We start from the raw sequence: 19045 nt of genomic DNA on the forward strand, positions 1-19045 counted from the left end.
TCTTCACCTTGCCACAGAGAGCATGTTGTAATTCTCCATGGCATGCAGAAGATATGAGTTTTTTCCTGTACATCCTGTTTGTGATCTGCTCTCACAATATTGGGTAGCAGAATTGGAGTGTTACTGCTTGTTTTTACACTAGCATTCAGCTAAAGGAGAATCCGGTTTCTCCCCAAAATAATAATTTCAGTGCTTGGGGTGGGTTAGGGCAATTGCCCAGATAGCCCACTATGTTCAGTATTCTATAGATAGTAACGGAATTATTTTCTTGGTTTGAATTAGCACTGAGAGTCTTTCAGTTAGCCCTCTGACAAAACATGTAGCAAAGAACATGCACGCTACTGGTGAAATGTTCTCCGTGTATTCACAGCAAATATACTGATTTTAGTTTGATGTTTTTATTATTGAAGAAACATTAGGAACAATTTCAGTTCATGGCTCAGGTATCAGTAAATCAATCTGAGATTACGTCACTCAACTGGAATATATTGCCTTGTGGATATCTGGGAAATGATGATTTCACTATTGAGACGATCTTATTATAACAAACTCTACAGGGTCCTCAGTCTACTAGGTTCTCAGTGTTAAAGAAAGGTCTTATTTTTAATTTTGAAGAAATAGTAGTATCATGACTAGAACAGTGTGCAATGTTTCTTGAGAATTTTCTAGGTTTTTTTAGTGAGTTCTAATGTGCAGTATGGAAAATTTTTACCCTAGAAAGAGAAAATAAGTGATACTAAGCATCTTTTGTTGTTAATTACTTTTTCTCTTTATTTTGCTAATGTTTTTATATTTAACTTCTTCTTGTTAAGTTGCTGGATTTTCAGCTTGAGAACTTTCCCCCTTCTACCAGCACATAAAATCATTTTTTGAGTCACAGGGACTCAATTAAATTCATTATTTTGAAAGAAGGAGCAACTGAATACTTCCAATTACACTTATTTCATAGAAAATGAAATTTGAAAGTAATCTGACTTCAGGTGAGATGCCATTGAACGCAGTATCTGGATTGCAGAGGAAGTTTTTGAAAGCATTTTAAAACATGCTGGTTGCTGACTTCAACAGGTTTTCACGAGCAGCCAGGCCTTGAGCTATTAAAAAAAGCCTTAAACTAAAAAAACTAGTGGAGTGCTCTTGAGAGTGTTGCTGAGTACTGTAGTTGTGACAGGGGGTACAAAGAAAACATACTGGAGCAGATAACAGATGTTGAAAAAATAAAACTACAGGTTTCAAACTGATATATTCCTAAAGAATGTTAAGATAGCTGGAAAAATATTTTTTCCAAACACCACTTGTATATTAAATGCAAAACACTAAGGGGACTGATTCAGCAACCAGTAAAGTCATTGGAAAGACACATGGGCATTGAATCAGGTGACTAAGGCCTAATTCTGATATCCTTGCTTAGCCTGAACTGGCTCTGGTGCATGCAAAATTAATAGTACTAATTTAAAAGCACAAAAGTCAGAGCAATGAAAATGTTAGTTAACATAGCTGAATATAGCATATATATAATATATAAATAAAAACATTCTATCTGGCTAGATGGTAAAATGTGTGTGTATATATAATTTTCTAGGGGAACATTGTGTTTATACCTCTCCTTCCCAGTAGTCACAGTAGGACCTAAATGCATAGACTCCCGCTGGCTCTATTGCATGACATGGAAAAGAGACTTAAGGAGAGGACCTACACAGGAGGGCTGTACTGCCTGTGTTCTGTGGATTATCTCGGGTTGGTATAGTGGACAGGGTGAGGGACAGAGGGCATAACCAGCATGCTTATTACTATGTAGCCCAATAACCCAAAATGTCTTCTGTGTATGGGCACGCATGCTTCCTGGCGGCAGAGTAACTGTTCTTATGCTCCATGCCCAGTAGAGATCATTACCCTCATCTTCAGCTTGCTCAGAGATCCTCTGTATGCAGGTCATTATAAAGTTTCACCCCCACAAGAGTATTTGTCAGAAGTTTCTGAGATCAGTGGGCTATACTGGAAGTCTCAATGTAACCTTAACCATAAATTTATTTAGCAGGAAAAAACAATAACAGCAGATGTCTCCATACCTATGATTGTGTATTGTTGCTGAGAGTCAAAATAACATACTTGTTTGGAATTTGTTTTTACTGTGTTGCTAAATATACAGTATAATAGCAAAAGCCCCAATCAGCTAATCTGAATATAGTACTGAACAACCAGAATTCGCTGCTGTATTATAATCCTTGCTATTGCCCTGGGTTAAGCTGTAAAGAAAATACTTCCTAACATCAGACAAGGTACATGCCTCATCTTAGAATATAAAGGCCTGATTCAAAGCCCACTGAAATCAACTGGGTGGAGAGTGCTGGAGGGGCTGGGGGGGGAAGGTGTCCACTATTTTCAAGAGCCTTTGGATTAGGCTTTGAGGGGAATGATCTATTGATATTTCAATAATATGCCATCAAAACAGAAGTCAGGAAAATGTAGGCAATCTAGTAACTGCCCCCACTACAATTCAAAACAATGATTCAAACTAAAAATGCAATACCTAAAAATGAATCAGCACAGAAGTATCTGAAGAAAAGAACAGAAGAGGGCTGATTAGAATTTCTCATTGATCAAAATTGGAGATGTTGCAGTGCCATTGAGAAAACTCTCTGAAATGGGGGTGGGGGCAAGACAAAACAAAAATTCAACCCCATCCCACACCAAAACCAAACCGACCCATCATTCTTTTCCAGATAGACAGGTGGTAAAAAAGCAACCTAGGAAACTAAGGGATTGAATATAGGGTGGTGAGAGAAGGTGAGGAATTCTCATATTTGCAACCATATTTTTAATAAAAATCCAGACTTTCCATCAAGCTCTACAGTGGGAAATTCACAATTTTATTACAGGACCCAGAGTTTCTGATTACCATGCTAGTCTAAGGTCTAAAGTAACACTTCTGAGGAAACAGATTCTAAAATTAACTTGTAACAAACTCTGCCTGAAAGCTGATCTCTGAGACCACTTTGAAGACCTCCACAATTCTGAAAGAATTCAGCTGTCTCAGCACCTTCAATAAAATACCAGACCGTACAAATATCACCTCTGCTGGGTTTTATTAGCCAATAAAACAAGCCGACTAGGGCTGGCATTGAAACATGTAAGGTAGGCTTTAACAAAAACTAATTATCAAATGATGTTTTTTGAGGGCAATGGCAAGGCTAGTTTCTGTGGTAAAGGTTCCTAGAACACAGGCTAGAAGACTGATGAGGAAAACATTTGTTTCTTCAATAAGAAGAAAGCAGTATAATGAAAAAAAGTTTACAGTGCACATCAAGGGTTGATCCTTGGCTGGTATAAATTGGCATAGCTCCACAGAAGCTCCATGGATTAAGAACTAGTTAACTGGTAGATTTCCAAAAAAAAATTAATGGAGAATCCTTTGTTGGTGTTTTTAGTAGGGGCTCTCAAGGATCTGTTCTTGAACCAATGTATTAAACATCCAGAAGATCCATCCTAGCCAGTATACCGTGGACGGTACATAGCTGTGAGCTTCTCTACCCCAAGATGTCTCTCCATCTGGTCATATGTATTAATTTCAACATTTGGAGCACTATCACAAGGGCAATGATGGGCTTCCCTGGTCTATTGTTTGAAACCTGGCTATTTGGCCAGATAGCTAAAAAGGCTCCCTTTGATCTGCTGTAAGACAGGATCCTCTGTCTTGCTCCTATTTCATCACCAGCTCCTGACACACTATTTCGTCCCTCTCAGGAATGATAGATGCAAACAGGCAGCATACAGTGGCCTCTACTGCTGCATCCATCTTGATTCTATCTGGAATGCAAGATGCGGCACCCACATTTCCATAAAACTTGTCAAAATCTAATTGGGAATGTATGGACTCTTGTCTTGGGCCCATTTTGATAGGGTGGTCAGAACTTGGTTTCTCACTGTTTTCATTTATTATTCCCTCCTCTCCAGAAAAAAGGAGGCACCTCCCTTAATTTATTGCACTGCTTTAGAATTAGAGGTTCTGTCACTAAATTAGCTATCAGGAGCAGTATTGCTCTTTTTTTTTGTGGTTTCAAGACAATAAGCAAATCCCAAGCAACAAGACGCCAAGTCCCAATTTCTCATCAGAGGGTTCTATAATGTTCTCCAGTCTGTCATTATTTGCTGTACTGTTACTTAGGCTGGAATTACCCCTTCCACCCTTGAGAGGATTATTGCATCCTCTGCCACAGCTACCTTACATACTCCAGTGGCATCATTCCAGTTACACTGCATATTTTATCCCCCATATTAAGATTAACTCCATACTTCATCATAAAATCAGTCCTAAACAATGACCCTTGATCAGACTCTCATGTCACAATAAAATTCCGTCTCAATTTAAGGTTGTCAATGTCTGCATTGGCTTGCCAATCACCCATTCCATTTGTTTTTTGGTCATTTGCTCACCCCACAGAAGGGAGTTAATTTCTGTGGTCTTTCCCTGGAAGCTTCTTTCTGTAGCCTTTCAGATAGCCTAATTGATACTGAAGTACAAGTTTTGTGCTATTACATGAGACTCTCTCAACTTTTGCAGGCAGATAGATACTACTCCCTCCAATGTCAGGCAGATATCATGGTGGCCTAGAATTTGCTGGTAGACAGCTTTTGTCACTGTTCTCTGCACCAATCTGTACAACATCAGTTTTAATCAGTAGACAATCACATTTAAATCCATACTTTCCAGATTTCCAGCAGGCCTGATCATCCATGGCCTTTAGTAATTCACTCCTGTGCCTCATCATGTCCTGGTGAAGGCGTTGCCTTGTTCCTCTTGACTGAAAACCTGCATGTTCCCATCTCAGTATCTTTTGTTGCTGTGATGTTACCTGTTGCTGAAATAGTTACTAAGCATGTTGTGAGAACCATTATCAAAATGGTTATCAATATTTTTTAGTTTACTGAAAACACATATTTTGGTAAATGAAAATTTGGTACCTTATTTCTATGATTTTCAATAAACATTTTGTTAAATCTTTAAAAATAATAAAATGAGTCAGTGCTGAATCCTGAGAAACAAACAACTTTAAAATTCTTAAATGTTTCATTATTATTATTTAATTTTGAGTTGCTAGAATATCTAGGGATACAAAAAGGTTATACAAACTTTCTCCATACAACAATCTATTGTTCTTTCAATCCCTTAATGTAAGATAATTAATATGCTTCTAAATACTGTCAGTCAAATGAGAGGCATTTTTCAGATGTGATAATTTATCAAACTGAGCGACAACAATGCATATTTGTGGAATGATAGCCCAGGTATAATAAGTTGCACTTTGCTGAATTACTGTCTCACATTTTGTATAAGCAATTTCCATTCCATTTTGCTCAGACCTGGCAGTGTAAAACAATTAAAAGTAAATTTGTATCCATTGTGCTCATCCACAGGTATGACATTTAAAAAGTTAATGACAAATTAATTGTTAGATATATAGTTTTGAACTTAATGCATACATAGTAGTAGTATTTTTATTTTTTAACATTTCAGAGCACTAGTCAGAGGAAAGTGAGAACTGTAATCATACACAAAATATGAACAACATTAGAACAAGACTGTGTCTGTCACACATAAAATATTATATTGACAACTCATTAGTTTATGGACCCAACGTCCTCCAGGGGGTGTCAGAAATCCACATAATGTTTCTGAGTGCTATATTTTGTATTTGGAATTCAAATTTAGCTGACAGATGTGTAAAATCCCATATAATGTACAGTGAGAAAATTCTCAAGTGACTAAACTGTGGTGGATGCTGAAGAATGCAAGCTATTCTAGCTTAGGCTGACATTAATTTATGTTCATAATTTTCTCCCTATATCCATTTTTTTTCTTTGTGGTACAATAGTACAGTGTTTTTCTGCTGATTCCACATACTTTGTGCAAACCATATCCCTTTTTGGGACTCTTCTAATACACAAAGTCATGTAGATCTGCAAAGCCGTATTTTTAAAAGACCTAGTGGATCCTTTATTAGGCAAGGTGGCTGATACTGGCATCCGAGAAGCATAAGTAAAACTACATTTCAAAGATCTCCAGTGCAGAGCTAATAGCATTAAATATGGCCTTATATTTATCATGACTTGTGACCCATTTTTAATTAGCTCATCCTACTCGTGGCTGGATCATAGCAACAATGAAGAGTGTCACAATTTGTAAAGCTACCTACACTAAGACCAGAAAAAATACTGAGTGGCCAAACAAGGACTTCAGCTAGATGCAATAATCAAATCCAGTTATCCACAATCCCCTTTACTTGGTGTTAACTTGTGTCTCTACCTCAAAAGAGTTCCAATCTATAAAGACCATGACCAAGTATGTGTTGCTCTTCCAGACTATGCCAGATGCCAACTCAGCCATAAAACAGAAAAGGAGATACACAGGAATTAATGACTGGCAGTATCTCTTTATTTTTGGTTGCAATACCACCCAGGAATAGGGCCAACTATTTCTTCTTCAATAATGAATGCCAGCCAAGAATCTTGCTAACATTTATATTTGATCCCCCTCTTTCATTTCAGCCATGGGAAAACAACATAACAAACCACCTCTGGCACTGTATCATCATACTAAGTGGGACTAACAGTATTCCTTGGATGTCACATTATTAGTATTCTGTCCCTATTTCTTTTCACCTAACTTCTATCCTTTTTAATCCTTCTCCCAACTTTTGCTACTCTTCTTAAGAGGGAAAGGCCAAAAACCAATATGGCTGCTGTTTTCTTTTATTTCAACAATATGTTTATTATTACTGGCTTAGTTGTCATTTTACAGGTTTAGTTGCTATCAACAAGGTGAAAACACATCTGGTAACCATTCAGGTTGTTTATTAATTAAAGAGACTTTAAGTACTGAAGCTTGACTGGTATTTATTTAGACAGGTAGTCAGTTAGACAGCACATAACAGAAGGGTTATATGTTACCATAGTTTGTGTGAACTGACCTTTGCAGCTGATAGCAGTTGACAGATAGTGCTGCCTGGTTCATAGGTCAACAGATTACACTAAAGTGTTTAATAAATTATAAATGTTTTTGCTACCTTATTAATTCCTGGCTATACTGTTATGCCCTGATACCTATACCAATATTACAGACAGTTTAGAGACTACGGCTGCCAATAAATTTCTTTTGGCACCTGTGTTTTGAGAGAGTGATTGTTGAGCCAAGATTCTTTATATCGTTGGATAGAAATTACACCTTAACCAAAAAGATGCAATTCATAGGTTCCTGCAAATCATCTTTCCCCCCTTTTTTCCCCCTGTGGCAATCCCAAGACAATAAAGAGGAAATAGCATTGTAATAGGAACCTTCCACTCTTCCAATAAAATTAGACAATGCACTAAAATCTGTTTTAACGAAAGAACACTAGAGGGCACTCTTTACCTGTACAGTAGTTGAGTTTCCAGTCATTGCTTGGTGACTAATCTGCATATGAAGGTACAAACATGCTGAGGGTCAAGGTGGTGGAAATGCAGACACTTAAATCTTCATTGCTGTGTGTAATTCACAATATCCTAAACATCCACTTGATTTATTTAGAAGTTTGTTGCTGCATAGCTGAATATTTTCTTGAGGATAAAAATAACTTGATTGCAGATTGTTCCTTGCTTTTCTAAAGATTTCATTTAAACAAAGAAATGCAGGCCTGTGGCCACATCATTTTTGTTTTTAAGAATAGACACACCTTTGTCAATCACCTTGTTTTAGCATAACTTCCATTTACATTGCTCAGATTTTTTTTTAATTAAAATTGAATTTATTTCACTGGGGACCAAAATGTTGTTAATATGACTATTAAAATACATTGCTTACAAAACAGGCAAGCTCCTTGCAAAATGTATTTTCATAGGGGGTTTCCCTCTCTCCGAGGACTTGGAAAAATAATTGTTCAAGGAAAAGGATAAAAGCTGGATCCTGTTCTAGGCCCCACTCCCCCACATTTCATAGCTTAATGGAGAACAAACCTATCTGCTCTATTGCATCAAAAGAAACCCAGGCCCTAACACATCCCTCACAGCACCAGCACATAAAACGTTTAGCTCTGGTCCTTGGATCTCCCTGGATTCAACCAATTTTTGATACCTGCCCCCAACAGAAAACAAGCCACTCTCATTGCACCACTAAAATTCAGAGCCTGATGCATCCCAGCAGGGCAGCGCTGAACCCCCCAAGATCTGGCATGTGGATCCTGGCTAATTTTGGCCCAACCCCCCTAACTGTATAGCATCACATCACAGGAGTATTGCAGATATACTTGGACCTAGGATCTAGAGCCTGCATCAGGCCAATGTTTGGCCCTGATTCCACCAATTACACTGGTTAAATGGGGAACACGTTTATCTTCTCCTTCTACCAACAAATAAAAGGGGAATATCCCTGCTTCCCAGGATGGGTTGTATCTTATATAGGCAACTATACCCTCCCTCCCGGGAAAAAAAAAAAGTGTCACCATTTTTCACCCTTGCTGTCTGGTCAGCCAAGTGTAAACATGTTCCTTGCATCACTAGTGATCTAAATCTGCGGGAAGGAGGGCAAATACTGGGTGGATCTGCGAGGATCCAGACCAGGGATTGTAGCACTGTCGCATCAGGATGGGTTGGGGTGCAGGGCTCTGGAAGTAGTGACCTGCGGTGCAGGGAACACATGCATGGGGGGTGACAGAGTATATGCGATTAGCAGCTTTCTCTTCGGGGGGATGGGTTGGTGTGCGGAGTTTGACAGAAAGCCTGCTGCAAAGTTTACACTATTGGAAACACTGGGAAGCCTGCTTGCTGCCAAAGGGGATGAACGAGTTAATACAAATCTGCGCACCGCATTCCCAGACGCGCTTTACCTAATCCCTTTCTCATTTATTATTATAGCAACCTAACGCTCCTCCCTGCAAACCTAATCAACCGCCCCCGCCCCCTTGTTGCAGTGCTGCCGGCCGGCCGCTTGCAGAGGGAGGACCCCCGCCTCCAGCCGTGGCGGTGTGATTGGCACCCAAAGGGGGCCAGCAGCCAGGCTCTGGAAGCTGAGCTCTCCATCTAGGGAGGGGAGGCGGGGACTCTTCTCGCCGAGGCTCAATGGCAGGGCGAGAGGGAGGGGGCTGTCGGTAACAGGCCAATTGGAGATCGGGGGGGAGTCGGGGCTGGAAGTAAAGAGTGAAGAGCTCAATGAGTAGGGAGCAAACTTTGTGGCTCTGGGCTGCGCGCTGCGTGGGCGTGGGGCAGGCAGCCGCTCTAGCCGTGCCCTGCGCGCAGGGCTGCAAGCCAGCGGGGAGCTGTCCCCCAGCCGCTCCGGGGGCCAGCCCCGCGCTGTGGATTACAAGTGAGCCGGAGCCTGGGGGCAAAGCTGGAGAGGGGCGCCCGGGCGGCTTTGCTCTTGCTGTGAGACTGTAGGTGCCCCCCCCCCCCCCGCCCCGACACACAGCCCCCCGCCCCTGGCATGGTGAGAGGAGCGGGGCTTCTGCGGCTGCCGGCTGCCCAGCCCGGAGCGGCGCGGCGGAGGCGGGCTGGAGCGCTGGGGATGTACAACTGAGCGAAGCCGCCCGGCCGAGCTGACCATGCTGAGAGGCGCCGCTCGCTGCCTGCGCCCCCCGACAGCCCCGGAGCAGCCGCGGCGGCGGCAGGAGGGGCAGAGCCGCGCCGCCGAATGAGCGTGGCCGGGGTGCCGCGGGGCAACTCACTCGGCGGGGCTCTTCCCAGCGGCGGCGGGCGGCGAGGAGCCCGGCTGCGCTCTGCGGCGTGACTGGCGGGGAAGTTGCCTCGGGCAGGACTCCATCCCCGCCGGGGTCTGTCACTCCGTCCCGCGAGGAGAGGAGCTGCGTGCTGCACAGCCGCTGGGCGGGCAGGCGGCCCCCGGCCAACTCGCCGCAGACCCCCTCCCTCTGCAGCCGAGGGGAGCAGCCGCTACTCAGCGCCCCGCCGCCCCTTGCCCTGGCCGAGCCGTGCGCGGGAGGCGGGGAGAGGCGGGCGGCGCTGTGGATATGACCCCCCGCTCTTCCCCACCTGGATGGCTTTGCTGATGGGGATTTGGTTGCCTTCCTGAGACTCCCCGCCGCTTTGGCGTTGCCGGACCTGCGTTGATTGTGTGCTTGTTTTTTTTTTTTGTTTTCCGGGAGGGGTGGCCGGGTTTCCACACCCCTCGCCTGAGCACCATGGGCCTCCTGTCAGCAGGCAGCCCCTCTCCGTCTTGGCTGCCCCCCTTCGCCATGCTTCTGCTGCTGCCTCTCCACGTCTCCACTGAGCCCCGACAGGTCTTCCAGGTGCTGGAGGAGCAGCTCCCGGGCACCTGGGTGGGCACCATCGTCACCCGCCCAGGCTTCACCTACCGCCTAAGTGAGCACCATGCCCTTTTCTCCATCAATGCCACCTCGGGGGCGCTGCACACCCGTGCCACCATCGACCGAGAGAGTCTGGCCAGTGACGTGATGGACCTGGTGGTGCTCTCCAGCCAGCCCACCTATCCTAGTGAGGTGCGTGTCCTGGTGCTGGACCTGAATGACAATGCACCTGTCTTCCCAGACCCCTCCATTGTGGTGACTTTCAAGGAGGACACAGGCAGCGGCCGCCAGCTTATTCTGGACACCGCCACCGATGCTGACAGTGGCACCAATGGCGTGGACCACAGCTCCTACCGCATTGTGGCTGGCAATGAGGAGGGGCGCTTCCAGCTCACCATCACCCTCAATCCCAGTGGGGAAGGTGCCTTTCTGCACCTGGTCTCTCGGGGTGGCCTAGACAGAGAGGCCACCCCCACCTACCGGCTGCTGGTGCAAGTGGAGGACAAGGGAGAGCCACGACGGCATGGATACCTGCAGGTTAATGTCACTGTGCAGGACATCAACGACAACCCACCCATCTTCAGCCAAGCTCTCTACCAGGCCCGGGTGCCTGAGGATGCGCCCGTTGGGGCCAGTGTCCTTCAGGTGGCAGCAGCTGATGCTGATGAAGGTACCAATGCTGACATCCACTACCGCTTGGAAGGGACTGAGGGTGGTGGTGGGGAGGGGGCTGGGGGAATCCCGTTTGAGGTGGATCCGGAGAGTGGGGTGATACGTATCCGGGAGCCTCTGGACTATGAGACAAGGCGGCAATACTCACTAACCGTGCAGGCCACAGATCGGGGGGTGCCGGCGCTGAGTGGCCGAGCTGAGGCACTGATCCGACTCCTTGATGTGAATGACAACGAGCCACGGGTGAAATTCCGCTACTTCCCAGCCACCTCCCGTTTTGCATCAGTGGATGAGAATGCGGCACCTGGCACAGTGGTGGCACTGCTAACTGTGAGTGATGCTGACTCTCCTGCTGCCAACGGAAACATCTCAGTGTCAATCCTTGGAGGAAATGAGCAGCGTCATTTTGAGGTGCAGAGCAGTAAGGTGCCAAATCTCAGTCTCATCAAGGTAGCGGCGGCACTGGACCGGGAACGCATTCCTACATACAACCTCACTGTGGCTGTGGCTGACAACTATGGGGCCCCCCCACCACCAGCTGGCTCCCCCACTTCCTCTGTACCTCCAGAAGGGGCAGTTGCTGCCCCAGTGAGCCGCTCTTCGGTGGCCAGCCTGGTGATTTTTGTGAATGATATCAATGATCATCCACCTGTCTTTGGACAGTCTGTGTATCGGGTCAATATCAGTGAGGAGGTACCACCGGGCAGCTATGTGAAGGGTCTGAGTGCCACCGATCGTGACTCTGGTCTCAATGCCAACCTCAGATACAGCATTGTTTCTGGCAATGAGCTGGGCTGGTTCTGCATCAGTGAGCACAGTGGCCTGGTCACCACCACTGGCATTGCTGGCTCCGGAACCAGTGGCCCGGGTATTGGCGTGGCTTCCTCTGGTGGGCTGGACCGAGAGTCAGCCTCACAGGTGGTGCTGAACATCAGTGCCCGTGACCAAGGGGTGCAGCCCAAGTTTTCCTATGCCCAGCTGGTGGTGGCCATACTGGATGTCAATGACCAGAGACCTCTCTTCAACCAGCCGGATGGCTACCAGGTGTCCCTGGCTGAGAATTCCCCTTCAGGAACTGAGTTGCTGGTCTTGAGTGCCACCGATGGGGATTTGGGGGACAATGGGACAGTGCGCTTCTCCCTGCAGGAGTCTGAGCCATCAGTGACAGCAGTTGGCCCTTTGGTGGCTCCCCGCCGGGTCTTCCGCTTGGATCCTGTGTCAGGCAAGCTCAGTACCATCTCACAGTTGGACAGGGAAGAACAGGACCATTACTCCCTGCAGGTCCTGGCCACTGATCTGGGCTCTCCTCCTCTCTCTTCGGTAGCCCGAGTCAATGTGAGCCTGCTGGATGTGAATGATAACAGCCCTGTGTTTTACCCGGTCCAGTATTTTGCACACATCCAGGAGAATGAACCCACAGGCAGCTATGTTACTACCGTCTCTGCCACTGACCCAGACTTGGGGCCTAATGGGACAATCAAGTACAGTATCTCAGCTGGAGATAACTCCAGGTTTCAGATCCATGGCCAGACAGGGGTCATCACCACAAAAATAGCCCTGGATAGGGAGGAAAAGACTGCCTACCAGCTGCAAATAGTGGCCACTGATGGTGGCAACCTCCAGTCCCAAAACCAGGCCATAGTTACTATCACTGTTTTGGACACTCAGGACAACCCCCCAGTTTTCAACCAAGGTGTATACAGCTTTGTTGTCTTTGAAAATGTTGCCTTTGGCTATCATGTTGGCACAGTTTTTGCTTCTACAATGGACCTCAACACAAACATTACTTACCTTATTACAACAGGTGACCAAAGGGGCATGTTTGTCATCAACAAAGTGACAGGCCAGATCACCACAGCCAGTATCATTGATCGGGAAGAGCAAGCATTTTACCAGCTAACAGTAGTGGCTAGTGGTGGGGCAATAACTGGAGATACCATGGTCAATATAACTGTGAAAGATTTAAATGATAATTCCCCTCATTTTCTTCATGCAGTGGAAAGCGTTAATGTGGTTGAGAACTGGAAAGCTGGGCACACCATATTCCAAGCCAAAGCTGTTGACCCTGATGAAGATGTCAATGGCATGGTCATGTACAGCCTTAAGCAGAATCCTAAGGGCCTGTTTACTATCAATGAACAAAATGGTGCCATAAGTTTAATAGGGCCACTTGACATAAATGCTGGCTCTTACCAGGTGGAAATTTTGGCCTCAGATATGGGAGTTCCACAGCGTTCTTCTAGTTTCATTCTAACTGTATCCGTCCATGATGTAAATGATAACCCACCAGTATTTGATCAACTTTCCTATGAAGTCACCATTTCAGAGTCTGAGCCTGTGAATTCCAGATTCTTTAAAGTGCAAGCTTCTGATAGGGATTCAGGAGCAAACGGTGAAATAGCTTATAGTATAATTGAAGGAAATTCCGGGGATGCCTTTGGCATATTCCCAGATGGCCAGCTGTATATAAAGAGTGAATTGGACCGCGAACTTCAAGAAAGATACGTTCTCCTGGTTGTTGCTTCTGATAGAGCAGTGGAACCACTTAGTGCTACTGTGAATGTTACTGTGATTTTAGAGGATGTAAATGATAACAGACCATTGTTTAACAGTACCAATTATGTATTTTATTTTGAAGAGGAACAGAATGGTGGATCATCTGTAGGCAAAATAAGTGCTGTAGATAAAGACTTTGGACAAAATGGTGAAGTCAGGTATTCATTTGAAAATATGCAGCCAGATTTTGAATTGAACACAATAAGTGGGGAAATAACAAGTACTCATCAGTTTGACAGGGAAACTCTTATGAGGCAAAGGGGAGCAGCAGTATTTAGTCTTACAGTAATAGCAACAGATCAAGGGTTGCCAAAACCTTTAAAGGATCAGGCAACTGTGCAAATTTACATGAAGGATATCAATGATAATGCACCCAAATTTTTAAAAGATCTCTATCAAGCTACAATATCAGAATTAGCAGCAAACTTAACACAAGTTTTAAGAGTTTCTGCCTCAGATGTTGATGAAGGTAGTAATGGATTGATTCACTATTCAGTAATTAAAGGAAATGAAGAACACCAGTTTACAATTGACAGTGGCACTGGTCAAGTAACATTAATAGGTAAACTGGACCATGAAGCTACTGCATCTTATTCACTTATTATCCAAGCAGTAGATTCTGGGACAGTTTCCCTAAGCTCAACTTGCACATTAAGCATTGATGTACTGGATGAAAATGACAACAGTCCTTCCTTCCCTAAATCTACTTTGCTTGTAGATGTCTTAGAAAATATGAGAATAGGTGAACTTGTATCTTCTGTCACTGCCACCGATTCTGATTCAGGTGACAATGCTGACCTTCATTACAGCATTACAGGGACAAATAACCATGGAACCTTTAGTATCAGTCCCAACACTGGCAGTATTTTTCTTGCAAAAAAATTGGACTTTGAAACACAATCGTTGTATAAACTAAACATAACAGCAAAAGACCAAGGAAGGCCACCTCGGTCATCTACAATGTCAGTGGTAATACATGTTAGGGATTTTAATGACAACCCTCCTTATTTTCCTCCTGGGGATGTTTTTAAATCTATTGTTGAGAACATTCCTGTTGGTAGTTCTGTGGTTTCTGTGACTGCTCATGATCCGGATGCAGATATTAATGGGCAGCTAACATATGCAATCATTCAACAGATGCCAAGAGGCAACCATTTTAGTATAGATGAAGTCAGAGGGACAATATTTACTAATGGTGAAATAGATCGTGAATTTGCTAATCTCTTTGAATTAACAGTGAAAGCCACTGATCAAGCTGTCCCTGTAGAATCCAGACGATTTGCATTGAAGAATGTAACCATTTTAGTAACTGATCAAAATGATAATGTTCCTACATTTATATCACAAAATGCTCTTGCTGCAGACCCATCAGTTGTGATTGGTTCAGTCCTAACTACAATTGTTGCTGCTGATCCTGATGAAGGAGCAAATGGGGAAGTTGAGTATGAAATAATCAATGGGGACACTGAAACCTTTATTGTGGATCGTTACAGTGGAGATCTAAGAGTGGCTGCAGCTTTGGTGCCTTCTCAGCTCATCTACAACCTCATAGTTTCAGCCACAGACCTTGGCCCTGAAAGAAGGAAATCAACCACTGAAATGACTGTCATTCTGCAAGGGCTTGATGGACCAGTGTTTACTCAGCCAAAATATATTACTATTTTAAAAGAAGGAGAGCCAATTGGGACTAATGTAATATCCATAGAAGCAGCTAGTCCAAGGGGTTCTGAAGCCCTCGTGGAGTATTACATAGTTTCAGTCCGTTGTGAAGACAAAAGTTTTGGACGTCTCTTTACCATTGGGCGCCATACTGGTGTAATCCAGACTGCTGCCATTTTGGACAGGGAGCAAGGAGTACGTTTGTACCTGGTGGACGTTTATGCCATTGAAAAATCAGCTGTTTTGCCTCGAACACAACGAGCAGAGGTAAAATATTTTATTCAATGAATATTTGCATCTTTTATATTCTAAATAAATTGCTTTTTGTTATATCAGCTGACCATTTTGATTTTACAGATGTTGGTGATCAAAGTAAGTGAAAACTTCAATATCATTCTTGACACCTGTTGGTTCATTAGAGAAACATAAGCTTTAAACCTGCAACAGACTAGTTTCTTTGAAGCTGAGGATGTTCATGCATAGAACAGCGTTATTAATGTTTCTTCAGTGGCAATAGTTTTTTTTTTTTTCCTCGTAATTTTGATAGTTATGGGTACAGTGCTGCTCTTCTGCCATCTTAGCCACGGGTACTGCCCAAATAACTTTTGGATACCAAATATCTCGGTCTTAAGCAAAAGGCTTTTCTGGGTCTTTTATACATCATCATTTTAGCTGTAATCCACCACCTCTCTCCCACCTTTTTTGTGTGTGTGTGGTAAGCCTATCCACTTCTGGCTGAGTTGCTTTCTCTAGAATCATCATATCAATATTGCTCTGAGAATTGGACAGTAGTTGATTGCTGTCTGAATAGCTCAGACATAGTCCTGGACTGGCCTGTACAAAATTGATCTCCACTGCCTCATGCCCAGTTCATTCCCTTAAATGGATCTCCTATTATATCTCAAAGTTACTGCTGTTCCTCTGGTGCTGACTGTAGTAAAGGTTGTGAAAAAAATCCTGCTGATGTCCTCAGATTGATATGAAGTGTAAAAATTATAACACTTTATCAGAATGCCACTTTAAATGATTCACTGGAGAGTGTTAAAAAGTTCTCTCCATGATTAGCTTGAATATTAAACCATGGGGAAATAGGCCTTAGGTCATTAGTTATGAAGCAATAGTTAATTGCCATTTTCCTAAGGGCTGTATTTGACTGTAGACTCTGTTACACAGCTGGAAGCATATACCACAGTATTGTCTTTTAGATAGAGACTTAAATGTGGGGCTTGCTTATATTTTTACTTATGCCATAGGCCTTCCTCCCTTTTTTTTTTTTTTTTTTCCCTCTGAGTCATTTAGTTTTCACTCATTGGAATTTTTGGAACCAGCACTGTTTTGTCGGTCGACCAGCAGGTAATACCGAAAGTGCACAGTGGTTCAACCATTTCACTCACAACTAAGCACATTACCTTAGTGTTGTTCAGCCTTTCACATCCATGAGTTGCCCCAGTCCATATTTCCCCTATGGAAGTACATTTTACTGTTTCTAAATCAGCAAGAATGCTGTGCTTTTTTCAAGAGCTATGCTGAATGTAGTAACTCGTATTTGTGTTATTTGACACATGCAGTTTTTTTTTTTTACTTTGATGTTTGGTGTGATACTTCAAAGAGTGCAGGATTGGGTTCCTATATAGGTAATTGTTTGTTTTGGGCCAGAAATAAAGAACTTTAAAGTCAAAAGAAATTTGTCAATATGTATAAGGCATCTTATTTTGTTGTTTGCATACGCTGTACAATGTTTTATAGCATGTTAGGAAAAGCAATTATGAATTTGAGCATTATAGCTATTTTAGAAATGGAGGTTATTGATTTAAATTATGCATGTTACTGATATTACAAGATTCCTATTATTGCTCTTTGCAGACTATGCAAGTAAATTATGAACATTAATATAAAGAAGGCAAAAAAAGCACAAGAGGAATAGTATGTGTGTAAAATTTTCCATGGTGGTTTATTGTATTAAGGGTTAACAGTTTTCCTCAGTGGGGAATTTGGGCCCACTCCTGCAAACACTTATTTCAAATAAAACTTTTGCAATTTTGAGACTACTTGCGTAAGCAGGGAATGATCGGGTGAGTAAGGGCTTGCAGGACCCTGTGGTTGCAATAGGTTCACACTTTGTAAAAGTGCCTAATAAGAGCATATGGTGAGCATGAAGAAAGCAAGCATTGAAATCTTAAACCAACTTTAAATTGTTGAACACAAGCCACTCCTAAAATGAAAAGCAAATGTGTTTCTGTGCAAGGATATTGAAAGCAGTGGTTAGGAGCTAGGATTTCATATTATTATTGGTTGCATCTTTTTAACTTCTAAAATGCTTTCTTCCCCCAAAACAAACATAATTAGTTTACTGTGTTTCCTTAGAAATGTATTATAAATTATCATCCGTTATCAACTTAAAAAAAATCTTAATCAGTTGCAGTCTCTGTCCTTACCCTGGGTATGGTATTTACTGATTTATCTTTCATTGGAAGACTTTGCTTACCCCATGTTTGAATAAGAACCACTGAAATTGACATTTTAAGGGCAAGCCAGTTGTCAGAGGGTGCTGAATAAGCACTATGCAATCAGCGTCCTTATTCTTTGACTGATATTTTGTTTTGCTAAAGCAGTGGTTTGAAAGACTGATTCCTAAATTTACAGATTTAAATTTCAGAATTTGCTGCTCACTTTTTCTTTTTTAAGAAAATGCCACTGCACAACTACAAATAATTTAAAATATGCCTTCTTGCATCAAGTCCACAGGTTATGACCTTTAACTTTTTGGTTTGAATTCAATTTTTTTTTTAATTTGGTGATTCTAATAGTAATTTCACCAAAACCTAGATTAGGGAATAGGAATGCAAAATCACAGAAATGTAGGTCTGGAAGGGACCTCAAGAGATCATCAGGTTCAGTCTCTGGCACTTAGACAGGACCAAATAAACCTAGACCGTCCGTGTGAGGTGTTTGTTCAATCTGTTCTTAAAAACCTCCAGTGAGGGGGATTCCACAGCCTCCCTTGGAAGCTACCCTTATAGTTAGAAAGTTTTTCCTAATATGTAACCTAAATCTTCCTTGTTGCAGATTAAGCCCATTACTTCCTGGCCTATCTTCAATGACATGGAGGACAAGTGTTCCCTGTCCTCTTTATTATAGCCCTTAACCTATTGGATGACCATTATCCAGTCCCTCAGTCTTTCCTCAAGATTAAACATGCCCAGTTTTTTTTTTTTTTTACCTTTCTGCATAGGTCAGGCTTTCTAAACCTTTAATCATTGCTCTTCTCTGGACTTTCTTCAATTTCTCCACATTTTCCAGAAGTGTGGCACCCCGAATGGGCACAGTACCCTAGCTGAGTGCTCTCCAGTGCTTAGCAGAGTGGGACAGTTACCTCCTGTGTCTTACATACAACACCCCTGTTAATGCAGCCCAGAATATTAGCCTTTTTCAAAACTGTATCACATAGGTGAATTGTATTCAGTTTGTGATCCACTATAGTGCCTAGATCTTTATCAGAAGTACTTACCACTTAGACAGTTGTTCCCCACGTAGACAGTTGTGCATTTGATTTTTTCCTTCCTAAGTGTAAGTACTTTGCACTTATCTTTATTGAATTATATTGTGTATATGTACATACAACCCTGCCACATGTAATACTGTTATATTTAAACATTCTTATTTGTAATGTTTTCACCTACCTCTTTTTATTAGTATATGTTTGGATTTAAAGAGCCTCTTTGGCAGATAGTGCTGTAGATACAATTTTACATTTTCTTAGTGCTCAACCAGAGACATCTATAAAGTTATTACTATAATTAGAGGCTAGTAGGTCAAGTACTCTGTTTTCTAAAGCTATGCTTAGTTAATGAGAGAGCAATAGTATTTTGCAT

General features: G+C 42.9%; 2 protein-coding genes across 2 annotated transcripts in view; both read left to right on the plus strand.

The window, feature by feature from the left end:
* Positions 1 to 10160: 10160 nt before the first annotated feature.
* Positions 10161 to 14241, plus strand: LOC140910971 (protocadherin Fat 4-like). The gene is made up of 2 exons (XM_073343181.1): positions 10161 to 14063; positions 14233 to 14241. The coding sequence occupies exons 1-2, from the start codon at positions 10161 to 10163 to the stop codon at positions 14239 to 14241; spliced, it is 3912 nt and encodes a 1303-aa protein (XP_073199282.1).
* The window catches only part of LOC140910365 (protocadherin Fat 4), a 222123-nt gene continuing 217066 nt past the window's right edge, over positions 13989 to 19045 (plus strand). Inside the window, exon 1 of the mRNA XM_073341085.1 lies at positions 13989 to 15440. Within this exon, the coding sequence (XP_073197186.1) occupies positions 14247 to 15440 (1194 nt within the window). The 5' untranslated portion in view covers positions 13989 to 14246. The remainder of the gene's footprint in view (positions 15441 to 19045) is intronic.

Source organism: Lepidochelys kempii, chromosome 4 (genome assembly GCF_965140265.1).
Source record: "Lepidochelys kempii isolate rLepKem1 chromosome 4, rLepKem1.hap2, whole genome shotgun sequence".
Lineage (NCBI taxonomy): Eukaryota > Metazoa > Chordata > Testudines > Cheloniidae > Lepidochelys > Lepidochelys kempii.

Excerpts from the sequence above, each read along its gene's own strand:
- LOC140910971 (XM_073343181.1), top strand. The coding sequence starts at position 10,161 with ATGGGCCTCCTGTCAGCAGGCAGCCCCTCTCCGTCTTGGCTGCCCCCC.